The 23,957-nt window shown below is 36.3% G+C and overlaps 1 protein-coding gene across 4 annotated transcripts in view; it reads left to right on the forward strand.

Moving 5' to 3' along the window:
• Positions 1-23,957, forward strand: part of Atp11b (ATPase phospholipid transporting 11B (putative)) — a 99,820-nt gene that overhangs the window by 17,342 nt on the left and 58,521 nt on the right. For all 4 annotated transcript variants that reach the window (XM_059265357.1, XM_059265359.1, XM_059265358.1 and 1 more), the window contains exons 2-9: positions 1,014-1,130; positions 6,449-6,538; positions 9,859-9,939; positions 16,329-16,436; positions 16,737-16,865; positions 17,922-18,025; positions 21,209-21,256; positions 23,675-23,739. In XM_059265357.1, the coding sequence (XP_059121340.1) occupies positions 1,014-1,130; positions 6,449-6,538; positions 9,859-9,939; positions 16,329-16,436; positions 16,737-16,865; positions 17,922-18,025; positions 21,209-21,256; positions 23,675-23,739 (742 nt within the window). The remainder of the gene's footprint in view (positions 1-1,013; positions 1,131-6,448; positions 6,539-9,858; positions 9,940-16,328; positions 16,437-16,736; positions 16,866-17,921; positions 18,026-21,208; positions 21,257-23,674; positions 23,740-23,957) is intronic.

The following is a 23,957-nucleotide window of genomic DNA, read 5'->3' on the forward strand; positions in this document are numbered from 1 at the left end:
ATCCAGGGAGCACCATGTAATGGCACACAGGTAAAGCCATGGAAAACGTGGCAACATATAGATTAACAGAAATGGGCTGAGTTTAAGTGTAAGAGTTAGTCAGTAGTAAGCTTGAGCTGATGGCCAAGCAGTTTTAATTAATATAAGCCTCTGTGTTTTCTTGGGTCTGAGAGGCTGTGGACCGGGTGGGACACAGAAAAACTTTTAGCTACAATGGTGCTTTCTGGTTTACTCCCTGAGGCTTGCCCTCCATGCCTCTCTCACCCCGGTGCAGCAATCATTTATCAAGAAAATGACCCATAGACTTATCTACAGGCCAGTCTGATAGAGCCATCTTCTTAATTGAGTTTACCTCCTCCCAGTTATGTCTAGCTTGTGCCAAATCAACAAAACACTAACCAACACAGATAGTCTTCTGAATTTGAAGGCAGAGTGTATGTTCCTCCAGGAATATTTTAAACATATTTCTATCTATATTTCAGGAAGTCATACCTGTTAACTGGTACACAGAAATGATTGGGGGGCATAAATCTGCCACATGAATCTTAAGCCTTTTGATAGCAAAACTTTTTGATCTGGGTATAGAAGAGGTTAAAAATAAGCATAAAAATTATATTAGGCATGGTAGTCACATATTAGCTAGACATAGTTCTATTTCTCTCAGTAAGAATCTATCACAGGAGAAAACAAGGTACTCGTAGGAATAAAAAGCAAGGAATTCAGTAAAGAAAGCGTCTATGCTCTCATATCTGAGTTTTTTCTTGTAGCATATTTGAGAGGTGTAAACTTTTTCATTATTGAAGGTATGACTTAATTTATTTCTGAAGGTAATATATCTGTTTACCTTTGAAGAAAAGCATTGGTGGCTTAACTGTACTAATTCAATGGATTCATCCTATGTGCAGTTTAAGGCCAATAATATGTGTAATCTGATCAGTTATATAAAACCAATAGTAAAATATCATACCAACTAGCCTGTTGACTAGTATTCTTTTTCTGTTGTTTGGTCTTAGGGTTTTGACCCACCACATCAAAGTGACACAAGAACTATTTACATAGCCAACAGATTTCCTCAGAATGGCCTTTATACACCTCAGAAATTTATAGATAACCGGATCATTTCATCTAAGGTAAGGATAAACAATTTTATTATTACACTGTAGATGTAGAGCTTGGGATATATTTGTAGCTCATTTGGTAGGACGCTTACTGTCATGTCCAAAGTCCTGAGTTCAATCCCTAGTACCACATAAACTGAATGTTATGATGTATACCTATAATTCCAGCACTCTTGAGTTCAAAGTCATCTTTAGCTACATAGCAAGATTGAAGCCAGCCTGGGATACCCTGCCTCAAATAACTAAAACAAGATGGTAGATATGGAACATTTTAAAAATGATTTGCTGAATGTGTGCAAGTGTGTGTTTATACCTTTAAAAAGTCAAGACACTGAAAGTTGATAGATTTATCTCACCCAACATGATATATGAAAGAAAAGAGACTGCTAGTTGGTACCACTTAACAGTGTCTTCAGTTGCGACTGTACTGGATGGCCGTCTGCTGAACCTGTTTCTCCTCTTATGTCATTTACTCTTTGCAGCAGCCTATGTGAAATAACTATTAAATCATGTTTACAAAATGCTATATTTATATTACCACAGTCCTTTGATTCCAGTGCTTGGAAATTGGATAATTTCCCCCAAATTGTAAGTGGCCTAGTTGGAGTTTGAACTCTGTTCCATGTGACTTTAAAGCTTCCTTGTTTCATTTTTGGTGTCTCCCATAAATTTTTTTTTTTGTTGTTGTTTTGCTTTTTGAGACAGGGTTTCTCTGTGTAGCTTTGTGCCTTTCCTGGCACTCTTTTTGTAGACCAGGCTGGCCTCGAACTCACAGAGAAACGCCTGCCTCTGCTGGGATTAAAGGCGTGCACCACCACCGCCCGGCTCCCATAAATAATTTAATGTAAGGTACTACATCATTCTTATTTATTTTTTCTTGTTTTAATTTTTCCTTTGCCTTTTGAAGAAGTTGTTTGTTAAAGCAGAGAATTATGGAGCAATGCTGTCTAACTCATTTTTCCTTCATGACAGAAATGAGTTGCAGTGTTCAGTAAAATAGCACATAGGACTGTTGAGGCCTTGGAAATATGGCTGGTACAACTGACAACCTGAACATTTAAAAAGTATTTTAATTTAAATGTCAGATCCATATGTGACTAGTGACTCCCTTATTAAATAGTGCATTTCTGAGGATGTGAATCAGAGAGACTGAGGATAAAGTTCTTACTTAGAGCCTGGCCCTTGCTTGTAGGGCTCCACAAGAAACACCTTTATATGTTCTTCCCTTGTCTTCCAAAGACAACTAATGCTTTTCCTTGAATACTGATTTCATCTTTCCTAAGATGTCACCTTAGCTCAACAGTCCCCTTCCCCTGCCCTTTTCCTTCTGCCATCCCATTATTTCTGTGTGTAGCTGATGTACTAATGATGCTGACACAGTGGTGATGTCAGCTGTGCAGTGCCCCAGCTCTCGTCTATACTGTGGATGCTTTATAGGTTTCTAAATAGTTTTAAAGTCTAAGTTTTGTATTTAAAAACAGTCATTTCATACCCCTCATGTTCCACTCCCAACCTTCACTCCCTCTCAAATTTACAACCTATTTTTCTTTGTTACTTTTGCATGTATAAGTACAACCTGTTGAGTCTGTTTAATGTTGCTTGTATGTTTGTGACTTCAGGCCTGACCTCTGGGGAAGACTAATTCTGCTGCTTTTAGCTTTCCTTAGTTACCTGTCTTTGTCTAAGTGTAAGGCCCATTGAGATTTCCTCGTTCTGGGTTAGCATGTTGATTTTTTTTTTCCTTGTTCTGGTCTTGTTTAGGTATCCATACTGTTGAGATATCCTGGGCCATGCTTCCCTGTTACAGTCTTACAGCTGATTTCCTCGTTCTTTGGTTTGACAGTCTTTCTATCCTCTATTCTATGATACTTCCTGAGTCTTAGGCTTAGTAACTGTGTTATAGATATAGCCACTGGGACTTGGAACCCCACAATCAGCTCTCTGCATTTTGACTATCTGTGGTTTTCTGCAGTGATCTCTGTATTGCAAAGAGAAGCTTCCTTGATGATGGGTGAGAGCTACACTTATTTGTGGATACAAAGAGAAGAATTGAGGATACAGTTAGGAATTAGGCTGGTTTAGTAATGTGGTGGTGGTATTAGGTTCTCCTCTAAGATCCATGACCCCTCCAGCCCTGGGTAGCTGACCAGGTTTTCAGTGCCAGGCTTGATTTCCCTCCTGTTCAGTGGGCCTTATATCCAAATAGAGAGATGTTGGTTACTGTCAAGATATGATGGCCACTGATATAGATTTACCACTGATAAAGATATACCTTTAGTAATATTTTACCATGTTGGCATTGTTGTGGTTAATAGGTATCACAGCTGGGTGTCACTACTGGTTGTTTCCCTCTGTTGGCAACTTGTATAGCTCCCTCCAATATTATGGAGTACTATAGTCTTTGTTAAGGAGGAGGCTTTCAGATCAGATCCTCTGAGTCCTGATAAATGCTAATATTTAAAATTCTCGTCTGCTAGGACGTCACACTTCCACATAAAACATGTTAGCTGGTGTTGGAAACTGAGAGTCCCAAAAATGTTGTGCTAAGTGCTTTTATATGGCTCTTTTCTTATGCAGCAGTTGAGGTTTAATGTTTTTGAACAGAGTTTCAGAAGTGTAGGTGTTTAAATAAGCACTCTCTTTAAAACCTTTTAGCTTCAGTCTAAGTTTCCTTATGTTGCTTTCCTACTGTTGTATCTCAGTTGTTTCCGGAACCTCCTAACTCTATTGCTGGCTGACTCATAGCTCAGTGAGCTCTTTTCCCATTGAAACTTGGCTGGATTGTTTGCTTCCATCGTGGCTTTTAATATAAAAATCCGAGGAGGGTGTAGATTTGCTCTTCTAAAGATGCTGAGTTCATGTCAATTAAGAGTATAGGTATTTGCTGACACTATTCTCTCGAGCTTCAATGAGGCTGGCATGATGTTATCCTCTTTTTGAGTCCTGTATTGCTCTCTGAGACATTTTCTACAAAAGCACAGGACCTTTGCTGCGTTTCCTTTTGTTTTATGTGTTCATTTATGTATCTCATCTTTGACTGCAACTGTTGAAATTTAGCTCTTAATCTCTTTGCTTTACTTGTAAGCATCTTAGTGTATCTGACTTGTTGAAATATGTAATGATAGTTTTCGTTTGTTTGCTTTTTTTTGACAGGGTGTCTGTATGTAGCTTTGGCTGTCCTGGATCTCACTGTGTAGACCAGGCTGGCCCCCAGCTCACAGAAATCTGTTTGCCTCTGAGTGCTGGGTCTAAAGCAGTGGTTCTCAACCTCCCCAGTGCTGCAACTCCTTAATACAGTTCCTCAGGTTGTGGTGACCCCAACCATAAAATTACTTCATAACTGTAATTTTGCTACTGTTATGAATCATATTGTAAATATCTGATATGCAGGATATCTGATATGCGATCCCTGTGAAAGGTCATTTGACCCCAAAGGGGTTGGAACCCACAGGTTGAGAACTGCTAGCCTAAAGGTTTGTGCCACTATGCCCAGCTTCGATAATGACATATCTTAATTCACTTACCATAGTAGCTACCTTATATTAAATTTAAACTGCCTTGAAAAATATTTAATTTTATTATCAGTATTAGAACTTAGAGGGAGAAGGTCAGTTATAAAGTCATACATGACCTAGAGAAATTAACTCTATTATCTTAACCATTATAACTTTAAAGCCCAATAAATTGTTTTTTAAAGTATTTTCATATTTAATAGTATGTCTCTTCCATCTCTATGGTAGAATAAATGCAGAATTTTGATTAACTCATTCTGTTAATATGTTTGTATTTTATAAAACATGAAAATAATATTTTGTCATTTGTAAGCTGCTTTGTATATGAAAGTTCTATTCTCATTTTTCCTTGTTTTATGAGCTAGACAAAGAAAATTTTAAAATTCATTTTTATGGGACTGGAGAAAGGTTTCAGTGGTTAAGAGCACTTACTGCTCTTGTAGGGGACCTGGATTCAGTATCCAGCATCTACATGACAGTTTTCAACTGTCTGTAATTCAGTTCTGGGGGAACTGATGCCTTCTGCACTCCACAGGTACCAGGCACATATGGTGTTCCACATATATAAAAGACTCTTATACATCAATTTTTAAAATAATTTATTGTTATTAATTATTTGTGTGTGTCTCTGTCTCAGCATAGGCATATGAGTGCAGGTGCCTGGGGAGGCCGGAGGCTTCAGATCTTCTTAGAACTGGAATTACAGGCAGTTGTGAGCCACCGGACTTGGGTGCTGAGAATTGAGTCCTCTGTAAGAGCAATATGCACACTCTTAACTGTGGTACCTTCTTTGCATCCCTTCAAAGCAACTATCTTGAAACCATTTACCTTACTGCCAATTTATATAATTGTTTACTTTTAAATTATAGAAGGAAAAATATTGTCAGTATCATAATCTACATAGACTTTGTAAGCATAATTCTTAGAAAGTTTTGTACATTCAATAAGGTGACCAAAAAGTTTCCATGGAGACACTCTGACCCCTGTAGGAACAGTTGCCTTTTACTCCAGTTAGGATCAACCAGAAGAGGCTGGTGAGATGGTCAGTAAAGGACTTGCCAAAAGCATGAGGACCCTGACTTTGGATCTGTAGCACCCACATAAAGTAGAGCTCAGTTGCCCCTGTAATCCCAATGCTAGGGAGACAGATACAGGAGGATCTGTGGAACAGAGATTAAGTCTAAGATTATTTAATGAACGTTATAACTTGGAGCCACAGGATTTTAACTCCCATCCATCTGTGCTTTTGACCATTATACTCAGCTGTCTTGCCTTTAGGACATTGTGGCAGTTTTGCATCCTTCATAAATTGTTTTGATGGTTATCCTAGTGATTCCTTGTCTAATTATTTCTTTAACATTCCAGGTCATGTAAAAAGAAAATAATTGACTAGGCCATTTTATTTTGTTCTGTAACTGAGTTCAGTAAAATAAAATGTTTTTAATATTTTTAGCATTACTATCAATGCTTAATCGTCTTTATTACTTTAATTTTATGTAACCAAATCCAAAATATATTGTTAAAGTGTTTAGATGTTTTATCTAGCTTCTAAAAAAATTAATAACTGGATGACAAAATTAATAGTTTTCATATCTCATTTTAAAAAGTATATTAAAACTGCCAATAAATAAAAAGGGAGAAATGAAAGTAGCATAAGAGTCTTAAATTCTAGAAACCAGATAGTTTCTGGAGCATCAAGTTATATTAATTTGTCTAAGAGATTAGTAATCCAATTTTACTTTTCTTATAATTGCATCTATGTAGTATATATTGTTTTAAAATATTCTTTTATTGATTTCTCTTTTCTTTTTTCCCTAGTATACTGTATGGAATTTTGTTCCAAAAAATTTATTTGAACAGTTCAGAAGAGTGGCAAACTTTTATTTTCTTATTATATTTTTGGTTCAGGTAAGTTTTATCACTCAATGGATTATTTATAAACTTGCTGCCTAAGCATATATTTTACAATAGGGTAAAATTACATTGTGTTCTTAGTTGTTTGATTTTTTTTCTCCTGCAGCTTCCCCCATTGTATTCATTAATAAATTATCTAAATCAAATCTAGATTTCTAAAACATAGGCTATAAATTTTAAAATCAGTTGCATTTTGTTTCTTTACTAGTGTGCCATAGTACTGATAACTGTAATCTGAGCCAGGTAATTTTCAGATGCCTATCTCAGAGTATAAATGTTTTGGCTGTTCATATGTAGTGCATCATTGGCACATGTCTGCCTGTGGAATCTTCATACAGGATAACTGTGTGTGTGGTTTTTTATTAAAATTTTGTTTTTGCTACCTGTCACATGAGTCTATAGTCACAGATACTCAAGAGGCTGAGGCAGATGAGGATTGCTTGTACCCAGAGTTTGATGCTAACTCAACAACATAGCAAAACCCCACCCCAATACATTTTATTTGAATTTATAAATTTTGTTTGTTTTTTTGTTTTGTTTTGTTTTTCGAGACAGAGTTTCTTTGTGTATCTTTGGTGCCTGTCCTGGATCTTGCTCTGCAGACCAGGTTGGCCTTGAACTCACAGAGATCCGCCTGTCTCTGCCTCCTGAGTGCTGGGATTAAAGGCGTGTGCCGCCACCACCTGGTTGAATTTATTTTTTTTAACATTTCCCTCTTTCCCTTCTTTCTCTTCTTTGTGTGTGTGTGTGTGTGTGGTGTGTGTGTGTGTGTGTGTGTGTGTGTGTGTGTGTGTGTTACAGCTCTAATAGAAAGGTATCCTTGGCAGTGGGAAGCCAAGGAATACCTACAGCTCTGAAGGGAACTTAAGCCCCTCAAGCTACACTAGTGGCCAGGCCCTCCCCTGATGACCTCCAACTGCCAGGTTCCACCTACCGGACACTCTTAACTGCCCTCACTGCTGGACCCAGCCCCCACCCTACAGAGTAAAAAGCCTAATCTCTAGACATGAAATCCCACCAGTCTCCACCCTGGAAAGCTCCACCATGAAAAGTTCCACCCTCCTCCCCAAGAAACTATATAAACCCTGTATACTGTTCAGTTCTCTACTGTTTCTTGCCTGAGCAGAGGCAGCCACCCTCCTATTTTTTTTCCCACACAGCAAATCTCTTGTGTGAGGCTTGTTGTACAGTGTGACTTTGTGGTATTCCTTGGATCCCAACTGCCAGGATACCTTTCCATCCAATCTGTAATGCTTACAATGTACCTTCAAGTCTTACTGTGTAGCCTAGACTGGCTGTGGACTCAGTCTCTACGTCCACCCTTCTGGAATTACAGATGTTTGCCACCACAGTCAACAATTATTCTAATTTTTTAAGTATTCACAAGAGTATTTTTCTGGGCTTAATTACAAGTTTATCATAAACTGTTCAGTAGCTTCTTAATCTAATTGATATATATATATATATATATATATATATATATAAAGTGAAACTCAAGTGTAAGTCAATTTGTAAATATAGTGATTATCATTTCCTTACAGTTATTATTTTCAGATAAAACATTAGACTTTTTCTTCAGTGTTAAATTAAAAATTTGTTTTTACTCTAAGCTGGTCTATCAGTAGAACTAGGATTTCAAAAGAAAAGTTAAAATTACTCAATCTTTTTAAAGCTTTAGGAAACATTCATGAAGAATGACTTCATTCATTAGAATGAACTTCTAATTTTATATCACTAGAGCATCTAGTGGTTTTCTTGGAATATGAAACTATGCTAGCCGTGTATGCAGTTGTCAAATTGCTAAGATCAGCATGTATATAGAATAGAGTAAATTTAATTGGCCAATCCAGAGTCAAGAGAAATTAATAAATCATAAGATTAGTGTTCTTACTTGCTACAAGCCACAAGAATATGTTATAGAGATTCAGCTGTATATAATAAAGCTATACCTAGAAGAGTCAAGGAATTCTTCTAGAGGAAAGTCAAATATCAAGGAATATTTGATGATATTCAGCTTTTAATATATCAGCTCTCTTCTGCTATGAATTTCTTGTGTGCTCATATACTACTAGGCCTTAATGGCAAACAGTATAAGCTTCTCAGACCTACTGCTGATCTGAGCTAGGTAACACCCCTACAGAGCCTAGGAGACAGGCAGGTATGTAGATCCATAGCTTTGTTTCTTGTACAAATGAAGCTCAGACCATCCCTTTCCTTCAGGCTTTCTGTCCAGAGCTATTGACTCAGGACAAAAGAATTTTTTGCATAACCAGGTGCAGTGAAGGCTGGGGCAGAATTTCTTGGTTTGAGCAGAGTCACGTGGCCAGAGAAGGGAGAACAAGGAAGAGTTTTTGGTTTAGTAGGGATTGGGGAAATTTAGGAGAAGAGGAAGGAAAGATGAAGGATGGAGGAACGGAAGATAAGGATGAGGTCGGAGAGTATAAGAGCTTAGTTATTACTAGGGCTATGAGAAGACAGAAAAAGAAGGGACGGAGAGGAACTGAGTGTCAGAACGGAACTGAAGCTGTGTAGATAGAATTTTGTCTTAGAGAAATAAAGTGGACAGACAAAAGAGCCCAGTGTACTTAGATTCTTTTCCCTCAGAATAGCATCTTCCTTAGGACCCTGGGAGGAATCTTCTCAGGGCAGGCCCCTGGGAAAATTTCAATACTTACTAACCTATGTAATTACTGCAAGTACTTCTTCAGCAACTGTAGAAACTTGAGTTACATGATTTACATCTTGCAGCACCATTTTCCTAGCTCTCTTCCTCTGATTCTTTTGGGTATAACAAATCACTTGTAAGAAAAATCATTTTCCATTCCTAGTTCTCTTTCTCTGGGGTTCAATTTCTCCTAAATCCTGGGTTAAAATTGCTAGCAGACTTTTCGCATTTTGTAGTATGTACAAAGAAATGTGAAATGAGATAAGCCCCAGTGTGGCTCTACTTGAATATTGAAGAATTTAGGAACTGTTAAAGCAAAGTGCCCTCTCATGGTGGTGCCTACACATGCTTATAATCCCAGCACTTGAGCAGCAAAGACAAAGGGATCAGGAGAAGGTTTTGTTTTGCAGGGGCATTTGTAGCAAAATCCTGTCTCCAAAAACAAAACAACAATAAAACAGAGTAGCTGAGTTCAGTGTAGCAGAATACCAGAGTGTACAATTGAAAGGCTCTACCAAGCCTCTGAAGTAGTCAGGAAAGTGAAGTTGTGAACTAAACTATGTACATTGTACAATGGTATGAAATTTTAGGTATTAATATAACATGTAATATAACTATGTAATACTCTTCATTCTTTCTTTAAATCTAGCTCATGATTGATACACCTACCAGTCCAATTACCAGTGGACTTCCATTATTCTTTGTGATAACAGTAACCGCCATAAAACAGGTATGTAATGCTTCCTGCCTTAGTTCTTCCAAAATTCATTCAAAAATCTTAAATATTTCTACTCCAAATTAACATTATTGTGAAAACAATTTACATAACAAAGCAGTAGATTGATTTGATACACAACAAATTATATTTCAGGTACCTTATGACTCATGAATGATTTCAATATTTAAAATATATTATTGTCGCTGGGTGATAGTGGCACATGCCTTTAATCCCAGCACTCGGGAGGCAGAGGCAGGTGGATTGAGGCCAGCCTGATCTGCAGAGCAAGTTCCATGATAGGCTCCAAAAGCTACACAGAGAAACTTTGTCTTGAAAAACAAAAAAAATTTATATATATATATAAATTTGTGTGTGCATATCTATATATATATGTTATTATCTTGACATAGGAATCAATCTAAAAATAAATACATGTACAGGCTAGTTTTTGAAGTAAATTAGTATAATCTTTTTTTTTTTGTAATTTTAGTGATGTTTAAAAAGAAATATGGTTCAAAGAAGTAAGTTTATAGAATGGAGCATTTGCTTTTGGCATGAACTTCCCTAAACTTTACAGGTTTCCTTCATAGTTATTTTTTGTGTGTGCTAATACCCTAATGGAAATAATTTCAGCCAGATTATAAGTTGACGTTGAGATTTAGGAAAAGAGAAATCGAATATTAGATCAGCATGCTAATTAAGAAATAAATCCTTTAAAATGTCAAATAGATATTGCTACCACTTCTCAAAACATCTAGTCAGGGTCTCAGTGTAACTGCAGAATTTTTCTCCAGCTCCCACCGCCAAGTCCCGCCAGTCCTGGAGCCCACTTATAAAATAAACACACAGACTCTTACATTATTTAAACTGCTTGGCCATTAGCTCAGGCCTATCATTGTCTAGCTCTCACTCTTATATTCAGCCCATTTCTATTAATCTTTACTTTGCCACGTGGCTTGTGGCTTACCGGTACTTTACATATTCCTTGTCTTGGCAGTGGCTCCAGCCGGTCTCTCTTTTCTTCCTCCTTCCTCAATTCTCCTCTCTCCTTGTCCCGCCTATACTTCCTGCCTGGTCACTGGCCAATCAGTGCTTTATTTGTATAGAGCGATATCCACAGCATCTCAGTGGTACAGAGATGATTCCTTCTGCTAGACAGACAGAGATCATTGCCTTTTATTACCTAAATAATATTAAAATCCTCTGTTTTATAATATGTAAGGATAATACGTTGATTGATGGAGAAATTGCAGTTCTGAGATGAAGTGTATTAATTACCTTTACTTTTTTCTCTATTTATATTAAAATTAATTACATGGTGTGTATGTGTGTGTGTGTGTGTGAGAAATTTGCTGGTGAAAGTCAGAGGACAACTCATGGGAGTCAATTCTTTCTTCTACCACGTAGATCCCAGGTATTGAACTTAAGTTATCAGGCTTAGTAGCAGGTACCTTTACCTCTTGAGCCATTCCACCAACTCTACTTTATTTTTGTTTAAAGAAGGGCCTATAGATTATCAATTATGTTATATAACTAGTGTGGCAGAATAGTAGTAGTCTTGGCTCTTACCAAATTTGATTTCCCTTTCTTCTCTCTTCTATTGGAGACTAGGATCTGTTTGTGTAATCTAGTAAGCATCTGAATCACTCCATATAGTTACATATTTCCATAGGTTTACAAGTGTCGTTTATTTCATCAGAGTAACATGTATTTGTTCTTTGGGCTTGTCTTCTATATTTCACTAGGTGGTTTCTGGTCAGTCTCTATGCTGATGTTCTCAAATTTACATTCTAAAACTATTTGAACCATTTAAACACATGCACACACTCATTTGTACATTTGAACACCTCACAAGAATCTTACATAGAACTCGTGGTGTTTTCCCCTGTGAAGCCATGCTGCTCCTGCTGTTCCCTAGCTTATTAATGTTACTATAGTTCTTTGACTCTATCTCTGCCTTTAAGATGGACCTAATTTGTCTAAGTAACCAGCATCCCTTGCTTAGACCATTGTGGTGTTCTCTTTTACTCTTAGCCTCCCTGTTTTTATACAGCAGCTGAATTGATCTCAACATTGGATCATGCTGCCCTTCTGTTTAAAACTATTCAGGGAATTCTCATCAAATGTCAGTGTCTTTAGTTTGTGGAGACATACACAGTGTAGTCCCTGCTTCCTAATTAACTTCGTACAACTTTTACTTCTACTCAGTGTCTTCTAAGCACACTCCTCACCTCATCATCAAACACAGTAAGCATGCTTTTATCACAAAAGCCTTATGATTTACTATCTTCTTTTCTTGAAAAGTTCTTCCAGGTTATTGCATAACTCAGTCCCTGATTTTTTTCAAATACTCAAGCTTTGGCTTTTCTTGGCTATTTACCATCTTCCATTTCCTTTTTAAATATTATTTGTTCATATCATTTGTCATGAGCTGGTGTTCTTTTTTATTTCGATGTTTAGCATAACCAGGGCAGAGACTGTCTTGTGTTTTCAGTGAATGATAGACCAAAACTATTCATGTGTGGGGGCTTTGATAAATATTTGCTGAATAAATGAATGAAGGAGCCCACTGAATATTTCTTAAAGCAAAATAAAATATAGTAATTTTTGTCCTTAACTCCTAATAAATATTTGGCTATCTGTTGACTGCATTTAACTAGAAAATGATACCATTAACTGACTTGGAAAAAATTATGATTAATGCATGTTTGCAAAATAAGTTTAATAATAATTGACCACATTTCACCTTCCAAAATTGGTTAAAAATACAAGTAATCTAAAGGAAGGAAGCAAGTACCTCATATTTCTGTTAGTACAGTTGCTGCAGATGAGCACTAAATTTAAATAAAAGCCAGACAGTAAAGACAAAGGGGTAAAATGCAAATGTTCAAAGAGAATATTTGTTCTGATAGGATTCATTCATTCCCATTCTCTTTGTTGGCCTATCTAGATTTCAGAACCCCAAGTTTACTCTTGTAATAAGAGTTTCTAAGTTTTACTCATGTAATCAACACACAGGTGCATTCATATAGTGTTCAGGTTTATGTGTCCATCACTGTGAATCAATAGGACAAAATTTGAAGAAATTATCCAAGTAAATGTTCCTTTGTTCTCTTCTCTTTAATCTGGTTTGTCCTTTGATTTTGCAGTATAGTAGGAAAATGCTCTATTATCACTTGTCAGATTTCATCTTTTTCCAGCTATATTGTGTGTTGTGGCTTCTCTACTCATACATTGTGAGATACAATGCTCTGGTAAATCAGAGAGATGACCAAGGACGATCATCTGTTTGAGCCTGTTTAGAAAAGTGCTAAGATGATATTTGAAATGGTGATACTAATTAAGGTAATTGAAAGATAATTGCTGTAAGCATTGAGAGCCAATGAAATGGTTTAAGTAGGCTACTCAACTAAAACAATGAATTGGGATGAATCTAGCAATAAAATGTAAAATGAATTAGAATTTATGAACTTACATTAAAAGGATAATGCATTTGCCGGGCGGTGGTGCACGCCTTTAATCCCAGCACTCGGGAAGCAGAGCCAGGCGGATCTCTGTGAGTTCGAGGCCAGCCTGGACTACCAAGTGAGTTCCAGGAAAGGTGCAAAGCTACACAGAGAAACCCTGTCTCAAAAAACCAAAAAAAAAAAAAAAAAAAAAAAAAGGATAATGCATTTATTGTTACTGCTTTGCTGTTAGTTATCTATGAAAGGAAGTAAACTTTTTTTTATAGCCTCAGAAATGATCTCAGCTTTTTCTAAAATTAACATATTGCAACTTCAATTGGACCAATATAATTTAGATGTCTTAGAGTGCTTTCCCAAAATGTTTTCTCCAAAAAAAAAAAGTCTTTTAAAAAAAAAACAATTATCAATATTTTGGTTTATCACCTCCAGCTCTTACAATCTTTCTGTCTGCTCTGATGCATAGCTCCCTGAGTCTTGACGAGGGCTTTGATGATGACATCCCATTTAGGACTTAGTGCTGCACAGACTTTCATGCTTTGCACATTGTCCACTTGTGGGTATCTGTGTTGGTTCCCATTTACTGCCAGAAGAAACTTCTATGATGAAGGCTGAGCAAGTCACTGATCTATCGGTATAGCAGTATGTCATTAGGAATCATTTTATTGCTATGTTCATTTACCAGAATAATGGTATTAGGTTTTCCTCTAGGCTCATGACCTATCTAGTCTCAGGTTCTTGGCTACTTTAGCAGTGTGGGGTATAGGTTCCACTTCAAGGAGTGTGCCTTAAATCCAATCAGAAAGTTGTTGGTTACTCCTATAACATTGATGCCGTGTTGTACCAGTCTATTTGTAGGCAGGTCTCTGTTGTATGTCTTAGAGTTTGTAACTGGGCACTACTGATGATTACCTTCCCCTCAGGTAGCATGCAATATCTTCAAGTACCATAAACTCTAGTCAGTAGGAATGAGGTTTCTAGTTGGCACCAACTCTACTTCTTTGTATTCAATGCCATGAGTTTTGTCTCCAGCAGTAGGGCTTTACCATCAGTTTGTGGAGAGCAACCAACAGCCTTAGCAATAGCTGCCATGTTTAGGTGGTTCCCCTACTGTGCTTTATGTACTTACCCTGAAGATAATTTGATGCAAAACTTTTAATATTTTTATATATAAAATAATGTTTTGCATGTGAGGTCAGATGTGGAATTTTCTGCTTATCATATTATGGCAGGGCTTAAAAAGTTTTGTATTTTAAATTATAATTTTGTGGTCTATATTTTAAGAAAGGAAAAGAAATCAACCTCAGTTTTGAAGTTTTGTTGGATTTTTGTTTTGTTTCTGTTTGTTGCCTGCAACAATGCTGAGTGATTAAAACATCATTTGTACATGAAATTCATTTAATGATTGAATAATTTTAGGAAAATGTAGAAGTCATGACTGTCATCCTGGACTTTTGGCATGGTTAGCCATGACATTTGTCAATATGGACTTTAGCAGTAGCATCCTAAAATCAGCTCTGAATATGCTTAAGATGTTTATGAGCCCCACCTCTCACTAAGGAACTATGAGTTAATGAGTACTGAGAGGAAGAGTCTCTCTCTCTCTCTCCCTTTCTCTCTCTCTTCCTTCCTTTCTTTTTTTCTTCCTCCATTTTCCTAAAGATTATATTTTAACTACATATATGCCTCCCCACTCTCCTTCAAATTCATGGTCTCTTTTTCATCAATTGTTATTACATGCATATGTGTATTTATATATACATATATGTTTCTAAATATAACCTAGTGAGTCCATGTAATATTACTTGTTTGTATGTTTTCAGGGCTTTTTGGCACTGGACAACTAATTGGCGTGCTCTTCCTGCTCCTAGCTTTAAACACTTGCCTATAGTTCTTTGTGTAGGGTTGAAACCTCATGGGCTTTCTTTCCCCCATGCTGTTTGGCATGTTTGTTGGTGTCCTCCTTGTTCAGCTTATGTTTGGGCAGTCGTGTTGGTGAGACTTCATGGGTGTAGCTTCTGATGTGTCTTAGCAGACACAATCTCAAGCAAATTCCCTGAGTCTGGCTCTTACACTGTCTCTGCCTCCTCTTCTACAATGTTCCCTGAGCAATAGGTATATGGATGTTTTATAGATCTGTTGGGATTTTATAGATCTGATTTTGGTTTTCTGTAGTGGTCTCTGTTGTTAAGAGAAGTTCCCTTGATGAGAGGTGAAGGTGACATTATCTATGGACAAATGTTTTTTACCACTCCTGCCACACACACAGACACACTTATGCCCATGCCAGCAACCAAAATTAAAGTGAGTGGGTCATACACACACACAAAAAAAAAATCACAGGAGGAATGGCCTTGTTGAGAGGAAGGTTTCTAGAGGTGAGAATGAAAATGACTAGAACATATATGTATGGATATATGTATGTATGTCTGTCAGAGTATCAAAAATGATATTTATGAGATCTCAGGTAGAGATATTAATAATGCAGTTAAATATTCACTTTTGGAATGCAGAAGAGATATGAGTTGGAGAAAAGCTGTTTTAGAATTACCAGCATATTTTATATTATATGAATACATAGAAATGAACAGAATAATTTTGCTACTAAGAGTGAAGTATGTGGAAAGGACTCAAAAAGGTGACAGAAGAAACCTTTGCAAGAAAACAAGGAAAGGTCAGGAGCTCAGAATACCGGGAGCATGTATGTAATGGAAACAGAGATAATGTTTCTGGAAAGAATGAATGTCAGAATTGTTAGTTTTTTGTAGGCATGTAAGTACCCTAATAGAATTCTGGTGAATGTTCCAGGGAAGTAAGTGTGTGTGTGTGTGTGTGTGTGTGTGTGTGTGTGTGTGTGTGTGTGTGCATTTGTTTTCTCATGCGATAAAGTGTCTTAGAAAGTATTCTGATAGGTTAATTTTTCTTCTTTATTTATAGGGTTATGAAGACTGGTTACGTCATAATTCAGATAATGAAGTAAACGGAGCTCCCGTTTATGTTGTTAGAAGTGGTGGCCTTGTAAAAACTAGATCAAAAAACATTCGGGTATGTATATGAAAAGTTATATAAAATTGTATTTTGGTGTTATAGTTTTAGTCTTAATTTTCTTTGTACATTTTTTTATATATTATAAAATCCTCTGTGTGTGTGTGTATGTGTGTGTGTATCTCAGTGGCTCAGTGGCAAGAGTACTTGCTTTCCATACTCGAGCTCCTGAATTCATCTACATTGTAAAGCATACATACAAAGTAAAATATTATGATAAGCCACCTATCTAGAACAGAATGGAAACAAATCCTTGCCCTTCACAATGTGTCTCATCACTTTTCTCCTAATTTCTTCTAGGTGGGTGACATTGTCCGTGTAGCCAAAGATGAAATTTTCCCTGCAGATTTGGTGCTTCTGTCCTCAGATCGCCTTGATGGTTCGTGTCATGTGACAACAGCTAGTTTGGATGGAGAGACGAACCTGAAGGTTTGTTCATGTGTATGTTTTGATATTACTCTGGGTGAATATAACGCTTCAGGATTATAATTTTTCCTATTGGTGAAGTGATTAAGTTTGTCCCAATGAAGTGGGTTCTGTTTTTTTTACTTTTTTTAAAGTTACTAAAACTTTTAAAAATTACAGAAGTTGTTGGATTGAGACAATGGCTGTGTTGGTAGAGTACTTGTTACACAATACGAGCATCTGAGTTTGGATCCTAGCATCTCCTCAATAAAAAGCCAGGCACAACAGCACCTGCTTGTAATCCAGCGCTAGGGAGGTTTAGATAGGGATCCCTGGAGCTCAATAGCCAGTCTGACCAAAATGATAAGCTTTATGTTCAGTGAGAGACCCCATCTCAGTGAGAAAGGTGGAGAGATTGAAGAAGACCCCTTGTCAACTTTCGCCTCCATACACACATGCACGTCTGACATCCGCATACTCATCTGCACAGACAGACACACAGACATGCATAAACATGTATGCAAGTAAATTTTAAAATTTAAAAAGTTATAAAGTAAAAAAGTATTATTATGTGTTTAAGGGCATCTCACCCTGCCTTTGTTCATGTTGAAAGTGGAAATGGAAAATGTTTTAGGAAACAAAATCTTTTAATAATTTTGATGCTTGTTTTTTCTTTTTTTTTAAACCCAGGCTGGCCTCAAACTTCTGACAATACTAAATACTAAATTCCAAATATTATGATTATAGATATGGACCACCATGTCCAGCTTGATGTATTTTTAGTTAAGAAACAAGTATAAATTTCCCAATTTTCAGAGTGTAATAAGGGGTGAAAATCTACATCTCCTACTAAATAGGATGTAATGAATCTTTAGACAGTTGTGATTGCTAATGGACTCCATAGACAGGTAAATGCAGCAATTCGTCTGTCCTGCTATTTCTAATTGTCTCTCCTCTGCTGTCTTAGCAGAGTGATTTGTAGTCTAGTGCGCCATAATTTCATCTAAAAGACATCGAAGCAGCTGAGATCTGAGGTCATATCTAGGTACACATTAATCCCTTTTCAATTTTTTTTTTTAGACGCATGTGTCAGTTCCAGAAACAGCAGTATTACAAACAGTTGCCAACTTGGATAGTCTCATAGCTGTGATAGAATGCCAGCAGCCAGAAGCAGACTTATACAGGTATAGTGTATTATTTGGTGAACTTATCTTCATTTACAGCTTCTATTAAAAGTAAAATTCTAATAGAATTTTATTAAATTTTTATTTAATAAAAATAAAGTTTTTATTAAACTTATTAATTTTATATAAAAAATTCTGATAGCTCAGCTACTCTTAACAAGACCTTGTTTTTATAACCATGAACATTAAAATAATTCTTTAAAAATTTTATTATTTATTTTGTGTGCATGTGCATATGTGTTTAGGCATGTGCATGCCACTGTGTCTATATGAAGGTTAGAGGATTACTTTCAGGGGTCTGTTTTCTCCTTCTAATATGTGAGTCTTGGGGAACTCAGGTTATCAAACTTGGCAGCAAGTGCCTTTATTCATGAGACATCTTGTTGACCCTTAAAATGAAACTCTTACCTGATTTGGTAATATTTCTAATACCTTCAGCTAAAGTCAGAAACAGAAAGCAGAATTTGATAAAATTCTAAGTAAAAGATACTAATTAAATTTTTTATATTAGATTGTGTGTGTGTGTGAGAGAGAGAGAGAGAGAGAGAGAGAGAGAGAGAGAGAGAGAGAGAGAGAGAGAAAGCGCTTATGTATGTGTTCATGTCGGTGTGTGCACCTGTGTGCGCATGCCTGTAGAGACCAAAAATCAATGTGCAATGTTTCTCTATCGTTTTCCACCTGATTTCTTGAGACAGAATCTCTTACTAACCTGGAGTTCATAGATTGGGCAAGGCTGGCTGGCTGGCCAATGAGCTTCCGGGTTCTACCTGTCCCTGTCTCATCAGCATTGAGCTTAGTTAGAGGTGTGCACTGCTGCACCCAACTTTTATTTAGGTACTAAGAATCAAGCTTGATTCTCATGCTTGATAGCAAACTCTACTGACTAAGCCATCTTCTCAGCCCTGTAAATACTTTAGATAGAACATATTAAATTGAGAGGAAAATGTTACCAACAACACTTATGTCATGACCCTGTTTTTGGTTTTAAGATAAGGGCTCAAATGTGTATATGTAAAGCCTAAAATGCATATATACTCCCAAACATTAACAGTATTAAATAGTGAGATTCCTAATGATTGTTGCCTTAGTTTATTTCTTTGTTGCTCTAATAAACACCATAACCAAAAGCAACTTGGAGAGGAAAGTGTTTATTTCATCTTACAGTTATAGTCCATCATGAAGGGAAGTCAGAGCAGGAACCTGGAGGCAGAAATTGGAGCAGAGACCATGAAGAACAGTGTTTACTGACTTGCTCCCCGTGACTTTTCCAGTTTGCTTTTTTATTCAGACAAGTACCACCTGCCCACAGTGGCCTTGGCCCTCCCACATGAATTTGTAATCTAGAAAATGCTCCATAGATTTACCTAGAGGCATTTTTCTCAGTTGAGGTTATCTTTTCCCAGATGACTCTAGCTTGTTCCATATGATAAAAACCTAATCAACAAAGCTGTTACTTCCTCTTTGCCAGCTTATTTTATCTGAATCAGTTTGTAAAATATGTATGTGTGTGCTAGTGTATAGCTCATATTTCTGATCAGAAAGTAAGAATGATACAGTTGTTTATACTTTGGGGAAAAGAAGAAGTGAAGACAGGATAAGAGACTGCAAGAAGGGTTGGTGCAATGTAGGGCTGGCCTTAACACATACTGGAATGCCGGAATCAAGGTTAACAGCATAAGGAAAAAGAAAGCAAAGTCCTTTCTGGACTTAGCTTGGGAACAAAAACAAAAAACTGGATCAGATATCATCTCTTAAAGGTGTTCAGGGAAACACCAGATGAATTGGATCTAAATTTAAAGTCTAGGCTGGAGTCAGGATACATAAACTTCTCTGGAACAAGGAGAATAAAAACAACACTCCCTGATATAAAGACCTGAGGGAAGTAAAAATGAGAAATCAGAAAGAAATATGAAGTCAAATTCTTCATCAGATAAAAGATTTGGGCCTGGAATGAGAAGGGCAGTAGGGGACATTTGGAAGGGAATGCTGAAATTTATCTACTCCATGGGCATCAGGCACGCATGCATGTATGTGGTATGTAGACATATGTGCAGGCAAAACACTCATATATATATACATATATATATGTATATATATATCACAAAAATAATAAATTAATTTTTTTTTTTAGAAATCTCTTTACCTAATGATTAACTTGAAGCTTTGTCCAGAATTTGCTTTTGACTGTAAGGTAGCTGTTCTCTTTAATCAACTGTATACTTATGCTATTTTCAGTTGTGGAAACTGGAGCTGAAAATCTAGACTGTGGAATCCATTATGAGAAGAGGTCATTCACCCTAGATTTTAGCCACCAAACATTATAAAGTTAAAGAAGCTCAGGATTTTACTACAGGCTTGAGCTTGCTACTTTACCTCCACTACATAGTAATTGCTCGTTGAATATTTGTTGAATGAATAAAATAAATATTTGTTCTAGTTTCAGTGATCTGTAGGTCACAGGGAACTTTATTTAGTAAATTGTGGTAAAATATATAAACATTTGTTATTGGCTAAGTCATCTATGCGTTTTTATGTAGTAATTTATAAGTTATGATAAGCAGATTAATAATAATAGTGACATGTGACATTTACATGGACAATTTGAAAAGATTTCATTTGTTACTTCAATAATAACTAGAATAGAGATGACAATAAAAATCAATTTTTAAAATTTAAAGTCTAACTTTAAAAAAATATTTTGTAGCACTGGATGATTTGTGTATATATAAAAGATGTACTGGAGCTGTGGCTCAGTTAGTTTGTGCTTTCCTAGCATCTGTAAGACCTAGCTTTTGTCCCCAGCACCAAAACAATAACAACAAAATTTTCATAAAAGGTTGATTAGGGGCTGGAGAGATGGCTCAGTGATGGCTTGCAACACAGTGATGAGGACTTCAATTTGTGTCCTAGTGCAAGTAACAAGCCTGGGGACAGAGACAGGATAGAAGGTTGCTGGTAGCCTGCTTAAAAAAACTGGAAGCTTCAGGTCTCAAGAAGAACCCTGCCTTAGAAATAAGACAGAGTTCTAGAGTGCCAGAGGACATCTGCTGCACTCCTGAACACAAATCTGCACAAGCATGCGCACACAGGGATTTTATTTCATTTGGCTAATAGTACTAAATGTATTCTACCCATTGATTTCATAAGTTATCTATTTTTGTTATATGATACATCCTTCTACAGATTTATGGGACGAATGATAATAACTCAACAAATGGAAGAAATTGTAAGGTAAGAATAAATCGCATTATCTAATTGTTGTAATTGGAAACTGGTAGAGGGACCAAGAGTCAAAGGGGATTAAGTAAGTAAACAGCATATCATAGGAACCATAAAACAACATGTCATCAGCTAGTAGGTTTTAGCAGCAACAAGTCAAGATGAAACACTCCATATAATGACATAAAAGTAATTACTTAGGTTTATATATTTGTATTTTTTGTTAGTCCTTGGTAGAAACTTTTAAATGAAACACTGCTGATTTAATTCAGATGCTTTTTAAGTCATAACCCTCAAAGGCAAGTGAGGTGAGGTTCAGTTTGTGGTCCAGCAAGTGTACCATGTGTGAAGTCCAGGGTTCAGTCCTCCTACTACAAAAAAGTTTTTAAAAAGATGCATGTTTTACATAACATTTAGCAAGTGTAAATCCCCATGGTTGGCTGTATTTCACTGTTACTGAGTACAAGCTAAACTATTTAATGACCAATTCTGAACTGTTGTACTCATTCTTCTGTTTGGTTTTTTGGCTGATTGATTGTTTTGATCTGTTTTCCAACATAATTTGGCATCTAAATAAGAGGCTTTGAGTCAGTTTAAAGATTTGTTAATAGGATGAGATTACATTTTTACTTATGACCTGAAGGCTTAATTTAAAATCAATCTTGGAATCAGCTGTTAAAATCTGACTTTGCCAACTCTTTTCTAGGGACACATTCATTGTGTATTGGCTACATGAAATAAGTCAGTAGCAGAAAGAGTTGAGCATTTTAAAGTTAGATCATCAAGATACGTCATCAAAATGTCAAGTATCAGTACTGATTCATGTTTTAATGAACATTATCATAGAAGCACCTTCAATAAACTTTAATAACACACACACACACACACACACACACACACACACACACACACACACATGATCCCTGATGAATAGCTGTGACTAAGTTTTATTTTTATTTCTGTATGGAAATAGTGAAAATTTTGTAAATACACCGTCTGAATTGTGTTCTAAAGTATTGTGTCTGGTAAAGGAACGTAACACTTTGGAACACCCACTCCTGTGTGGCTGAAAGAAACTGTGTTCTTTACTGAAACAGCTGCAGTTAACTGTTGAATTGTCTTTTATTTGGAAGCTGTCCTGGTGTCATTTATTTTCATTGTTAGAACCAATACCATGATAGGGAGTAGAAAAGAATAGGAAGGGAATATTGAATGGCACGTGGTTCTTTTAGTGATGAAAATATTTTCAGTCCAACAGGTATTTTGTAGCTGCTGAGTAGTTAGCCGCCACACCAGTTCTGGGATAGCAGATATGAGTACTCACCAAAAAGGGCTCTGTAGTAAACAGAATTGATAAACATGTCCCAAATGCCTGGCCTTCCTGGTTCAGTGAATTTTTTTCCCCACGGTATTTGGGTTTGCTGATATTTTCATAAATGATTCAGGTTTTGTTTGATTTGAATAAATAGTTGTTGTATGTTTCAGAAAAGCTTAAGGACTCTCAACAAAATAAAGACCTTTTAACTTATCCATGACAAACTCTTAATCATCTTGCTATCATTAAAAAAACAATTTCCTTTGTAGTTATTCCTTGTCATTTTATATCTTCTTTATGGAGAGAAATTCAAATGGCAAGAAGGTCTGTACCTGAGAACTGTGCAGTACAAGTAGTCAGCTGGTGTTTTGTGAGCTTGCCTATAAAACACTAACATTTTATACATTACATTTTATAATCTAACATAATTTTAATTATGCAGAACTCATGCACTTATATTGTGCAGCTCTAATGATAATTTTATGTTTGCACTGCATTTCAATTCTGTATTTTCCTTTCTAAAACTGATGGTTAATTTTGCTAACAAAATTTAAATTTTGTCTTCTGCTAAATTTTCTTAAATCACTGCTTAAATTTTAACTTTATTTTGTGTTTAAATTTTTTGACATTGATAGCTTTGTGACTTTATTTAAATGTATAATTTTCTTTTAAAGTCACAAGCTTTAATTTAATTTTTTTAATTTTTTTGTGTATGGCTGTTTTGCCAGCGTGTGTCTGAGCACCACTTAAGTGCCTAGTGCCTAAGGTCAGAAGTGGATGTGGGAGCCCTTGGAACTGGAGTTACAGATGGTTGTGAGCTGCTTTGTCAGTGCTGGGAATCAACCAAGGTCCTTGGCAAAAACGGCCAGCTCTCTTAACTGCTGAGCTATCTCTTTAGTCCTACTATTAATCTTAAAATGACTGAAATGCCAAAGCAAATGTTGGTTGTTAAAGTAACTAACACTATTAGCCTAGGAAGTATTATAGTAGCTGGGATTTTTATTTTATATGAAAACTGTTGTAACTATAGGTTAAGTACCTCTGACTGAAGATGCCTTTTAATTTAATTGGAAATTTAATATATTTAGTGCCTTTTGGGTTTCTTTTTCCCTTAGACCTCTGGGACCAGAGAGTCTCTTGCTTCGTGGAGCCAGATTAAAAAATACAAAAGAAATTTTTGGTTTGTACATCCTTAAGTTTTTTTTTAATTGTTTGTATGTTTTGTATTGGTACTTTATATGAAGCTTTGCTCTTACATCTGAGGTGCTGGATACTGAACTCAGGGTCTAACACACACCAGGCATGCACTTTGTATAGCACTAGACAGCATCCCCAACCTCTGTAAAGTAGCTTTGAAAGCATAGCATTTCATGGTTCTTTGAGTGCATAATATTACTT

Source organism: Peromyscus eremicus, chromosome 6, assembly GCF_949786415.1.
Source record: "Peromyscus eremicus chromosome 6, PerEre_H2_v1, whole genome shotgun sequence".
Taxonomy (NCBI): domain Eukaryota; kingdom Metazoa; phylum Chordata; class Mammalia; order Rodentia; family Cricetidae; genus Peromyscus; species Peromyscus eremicus.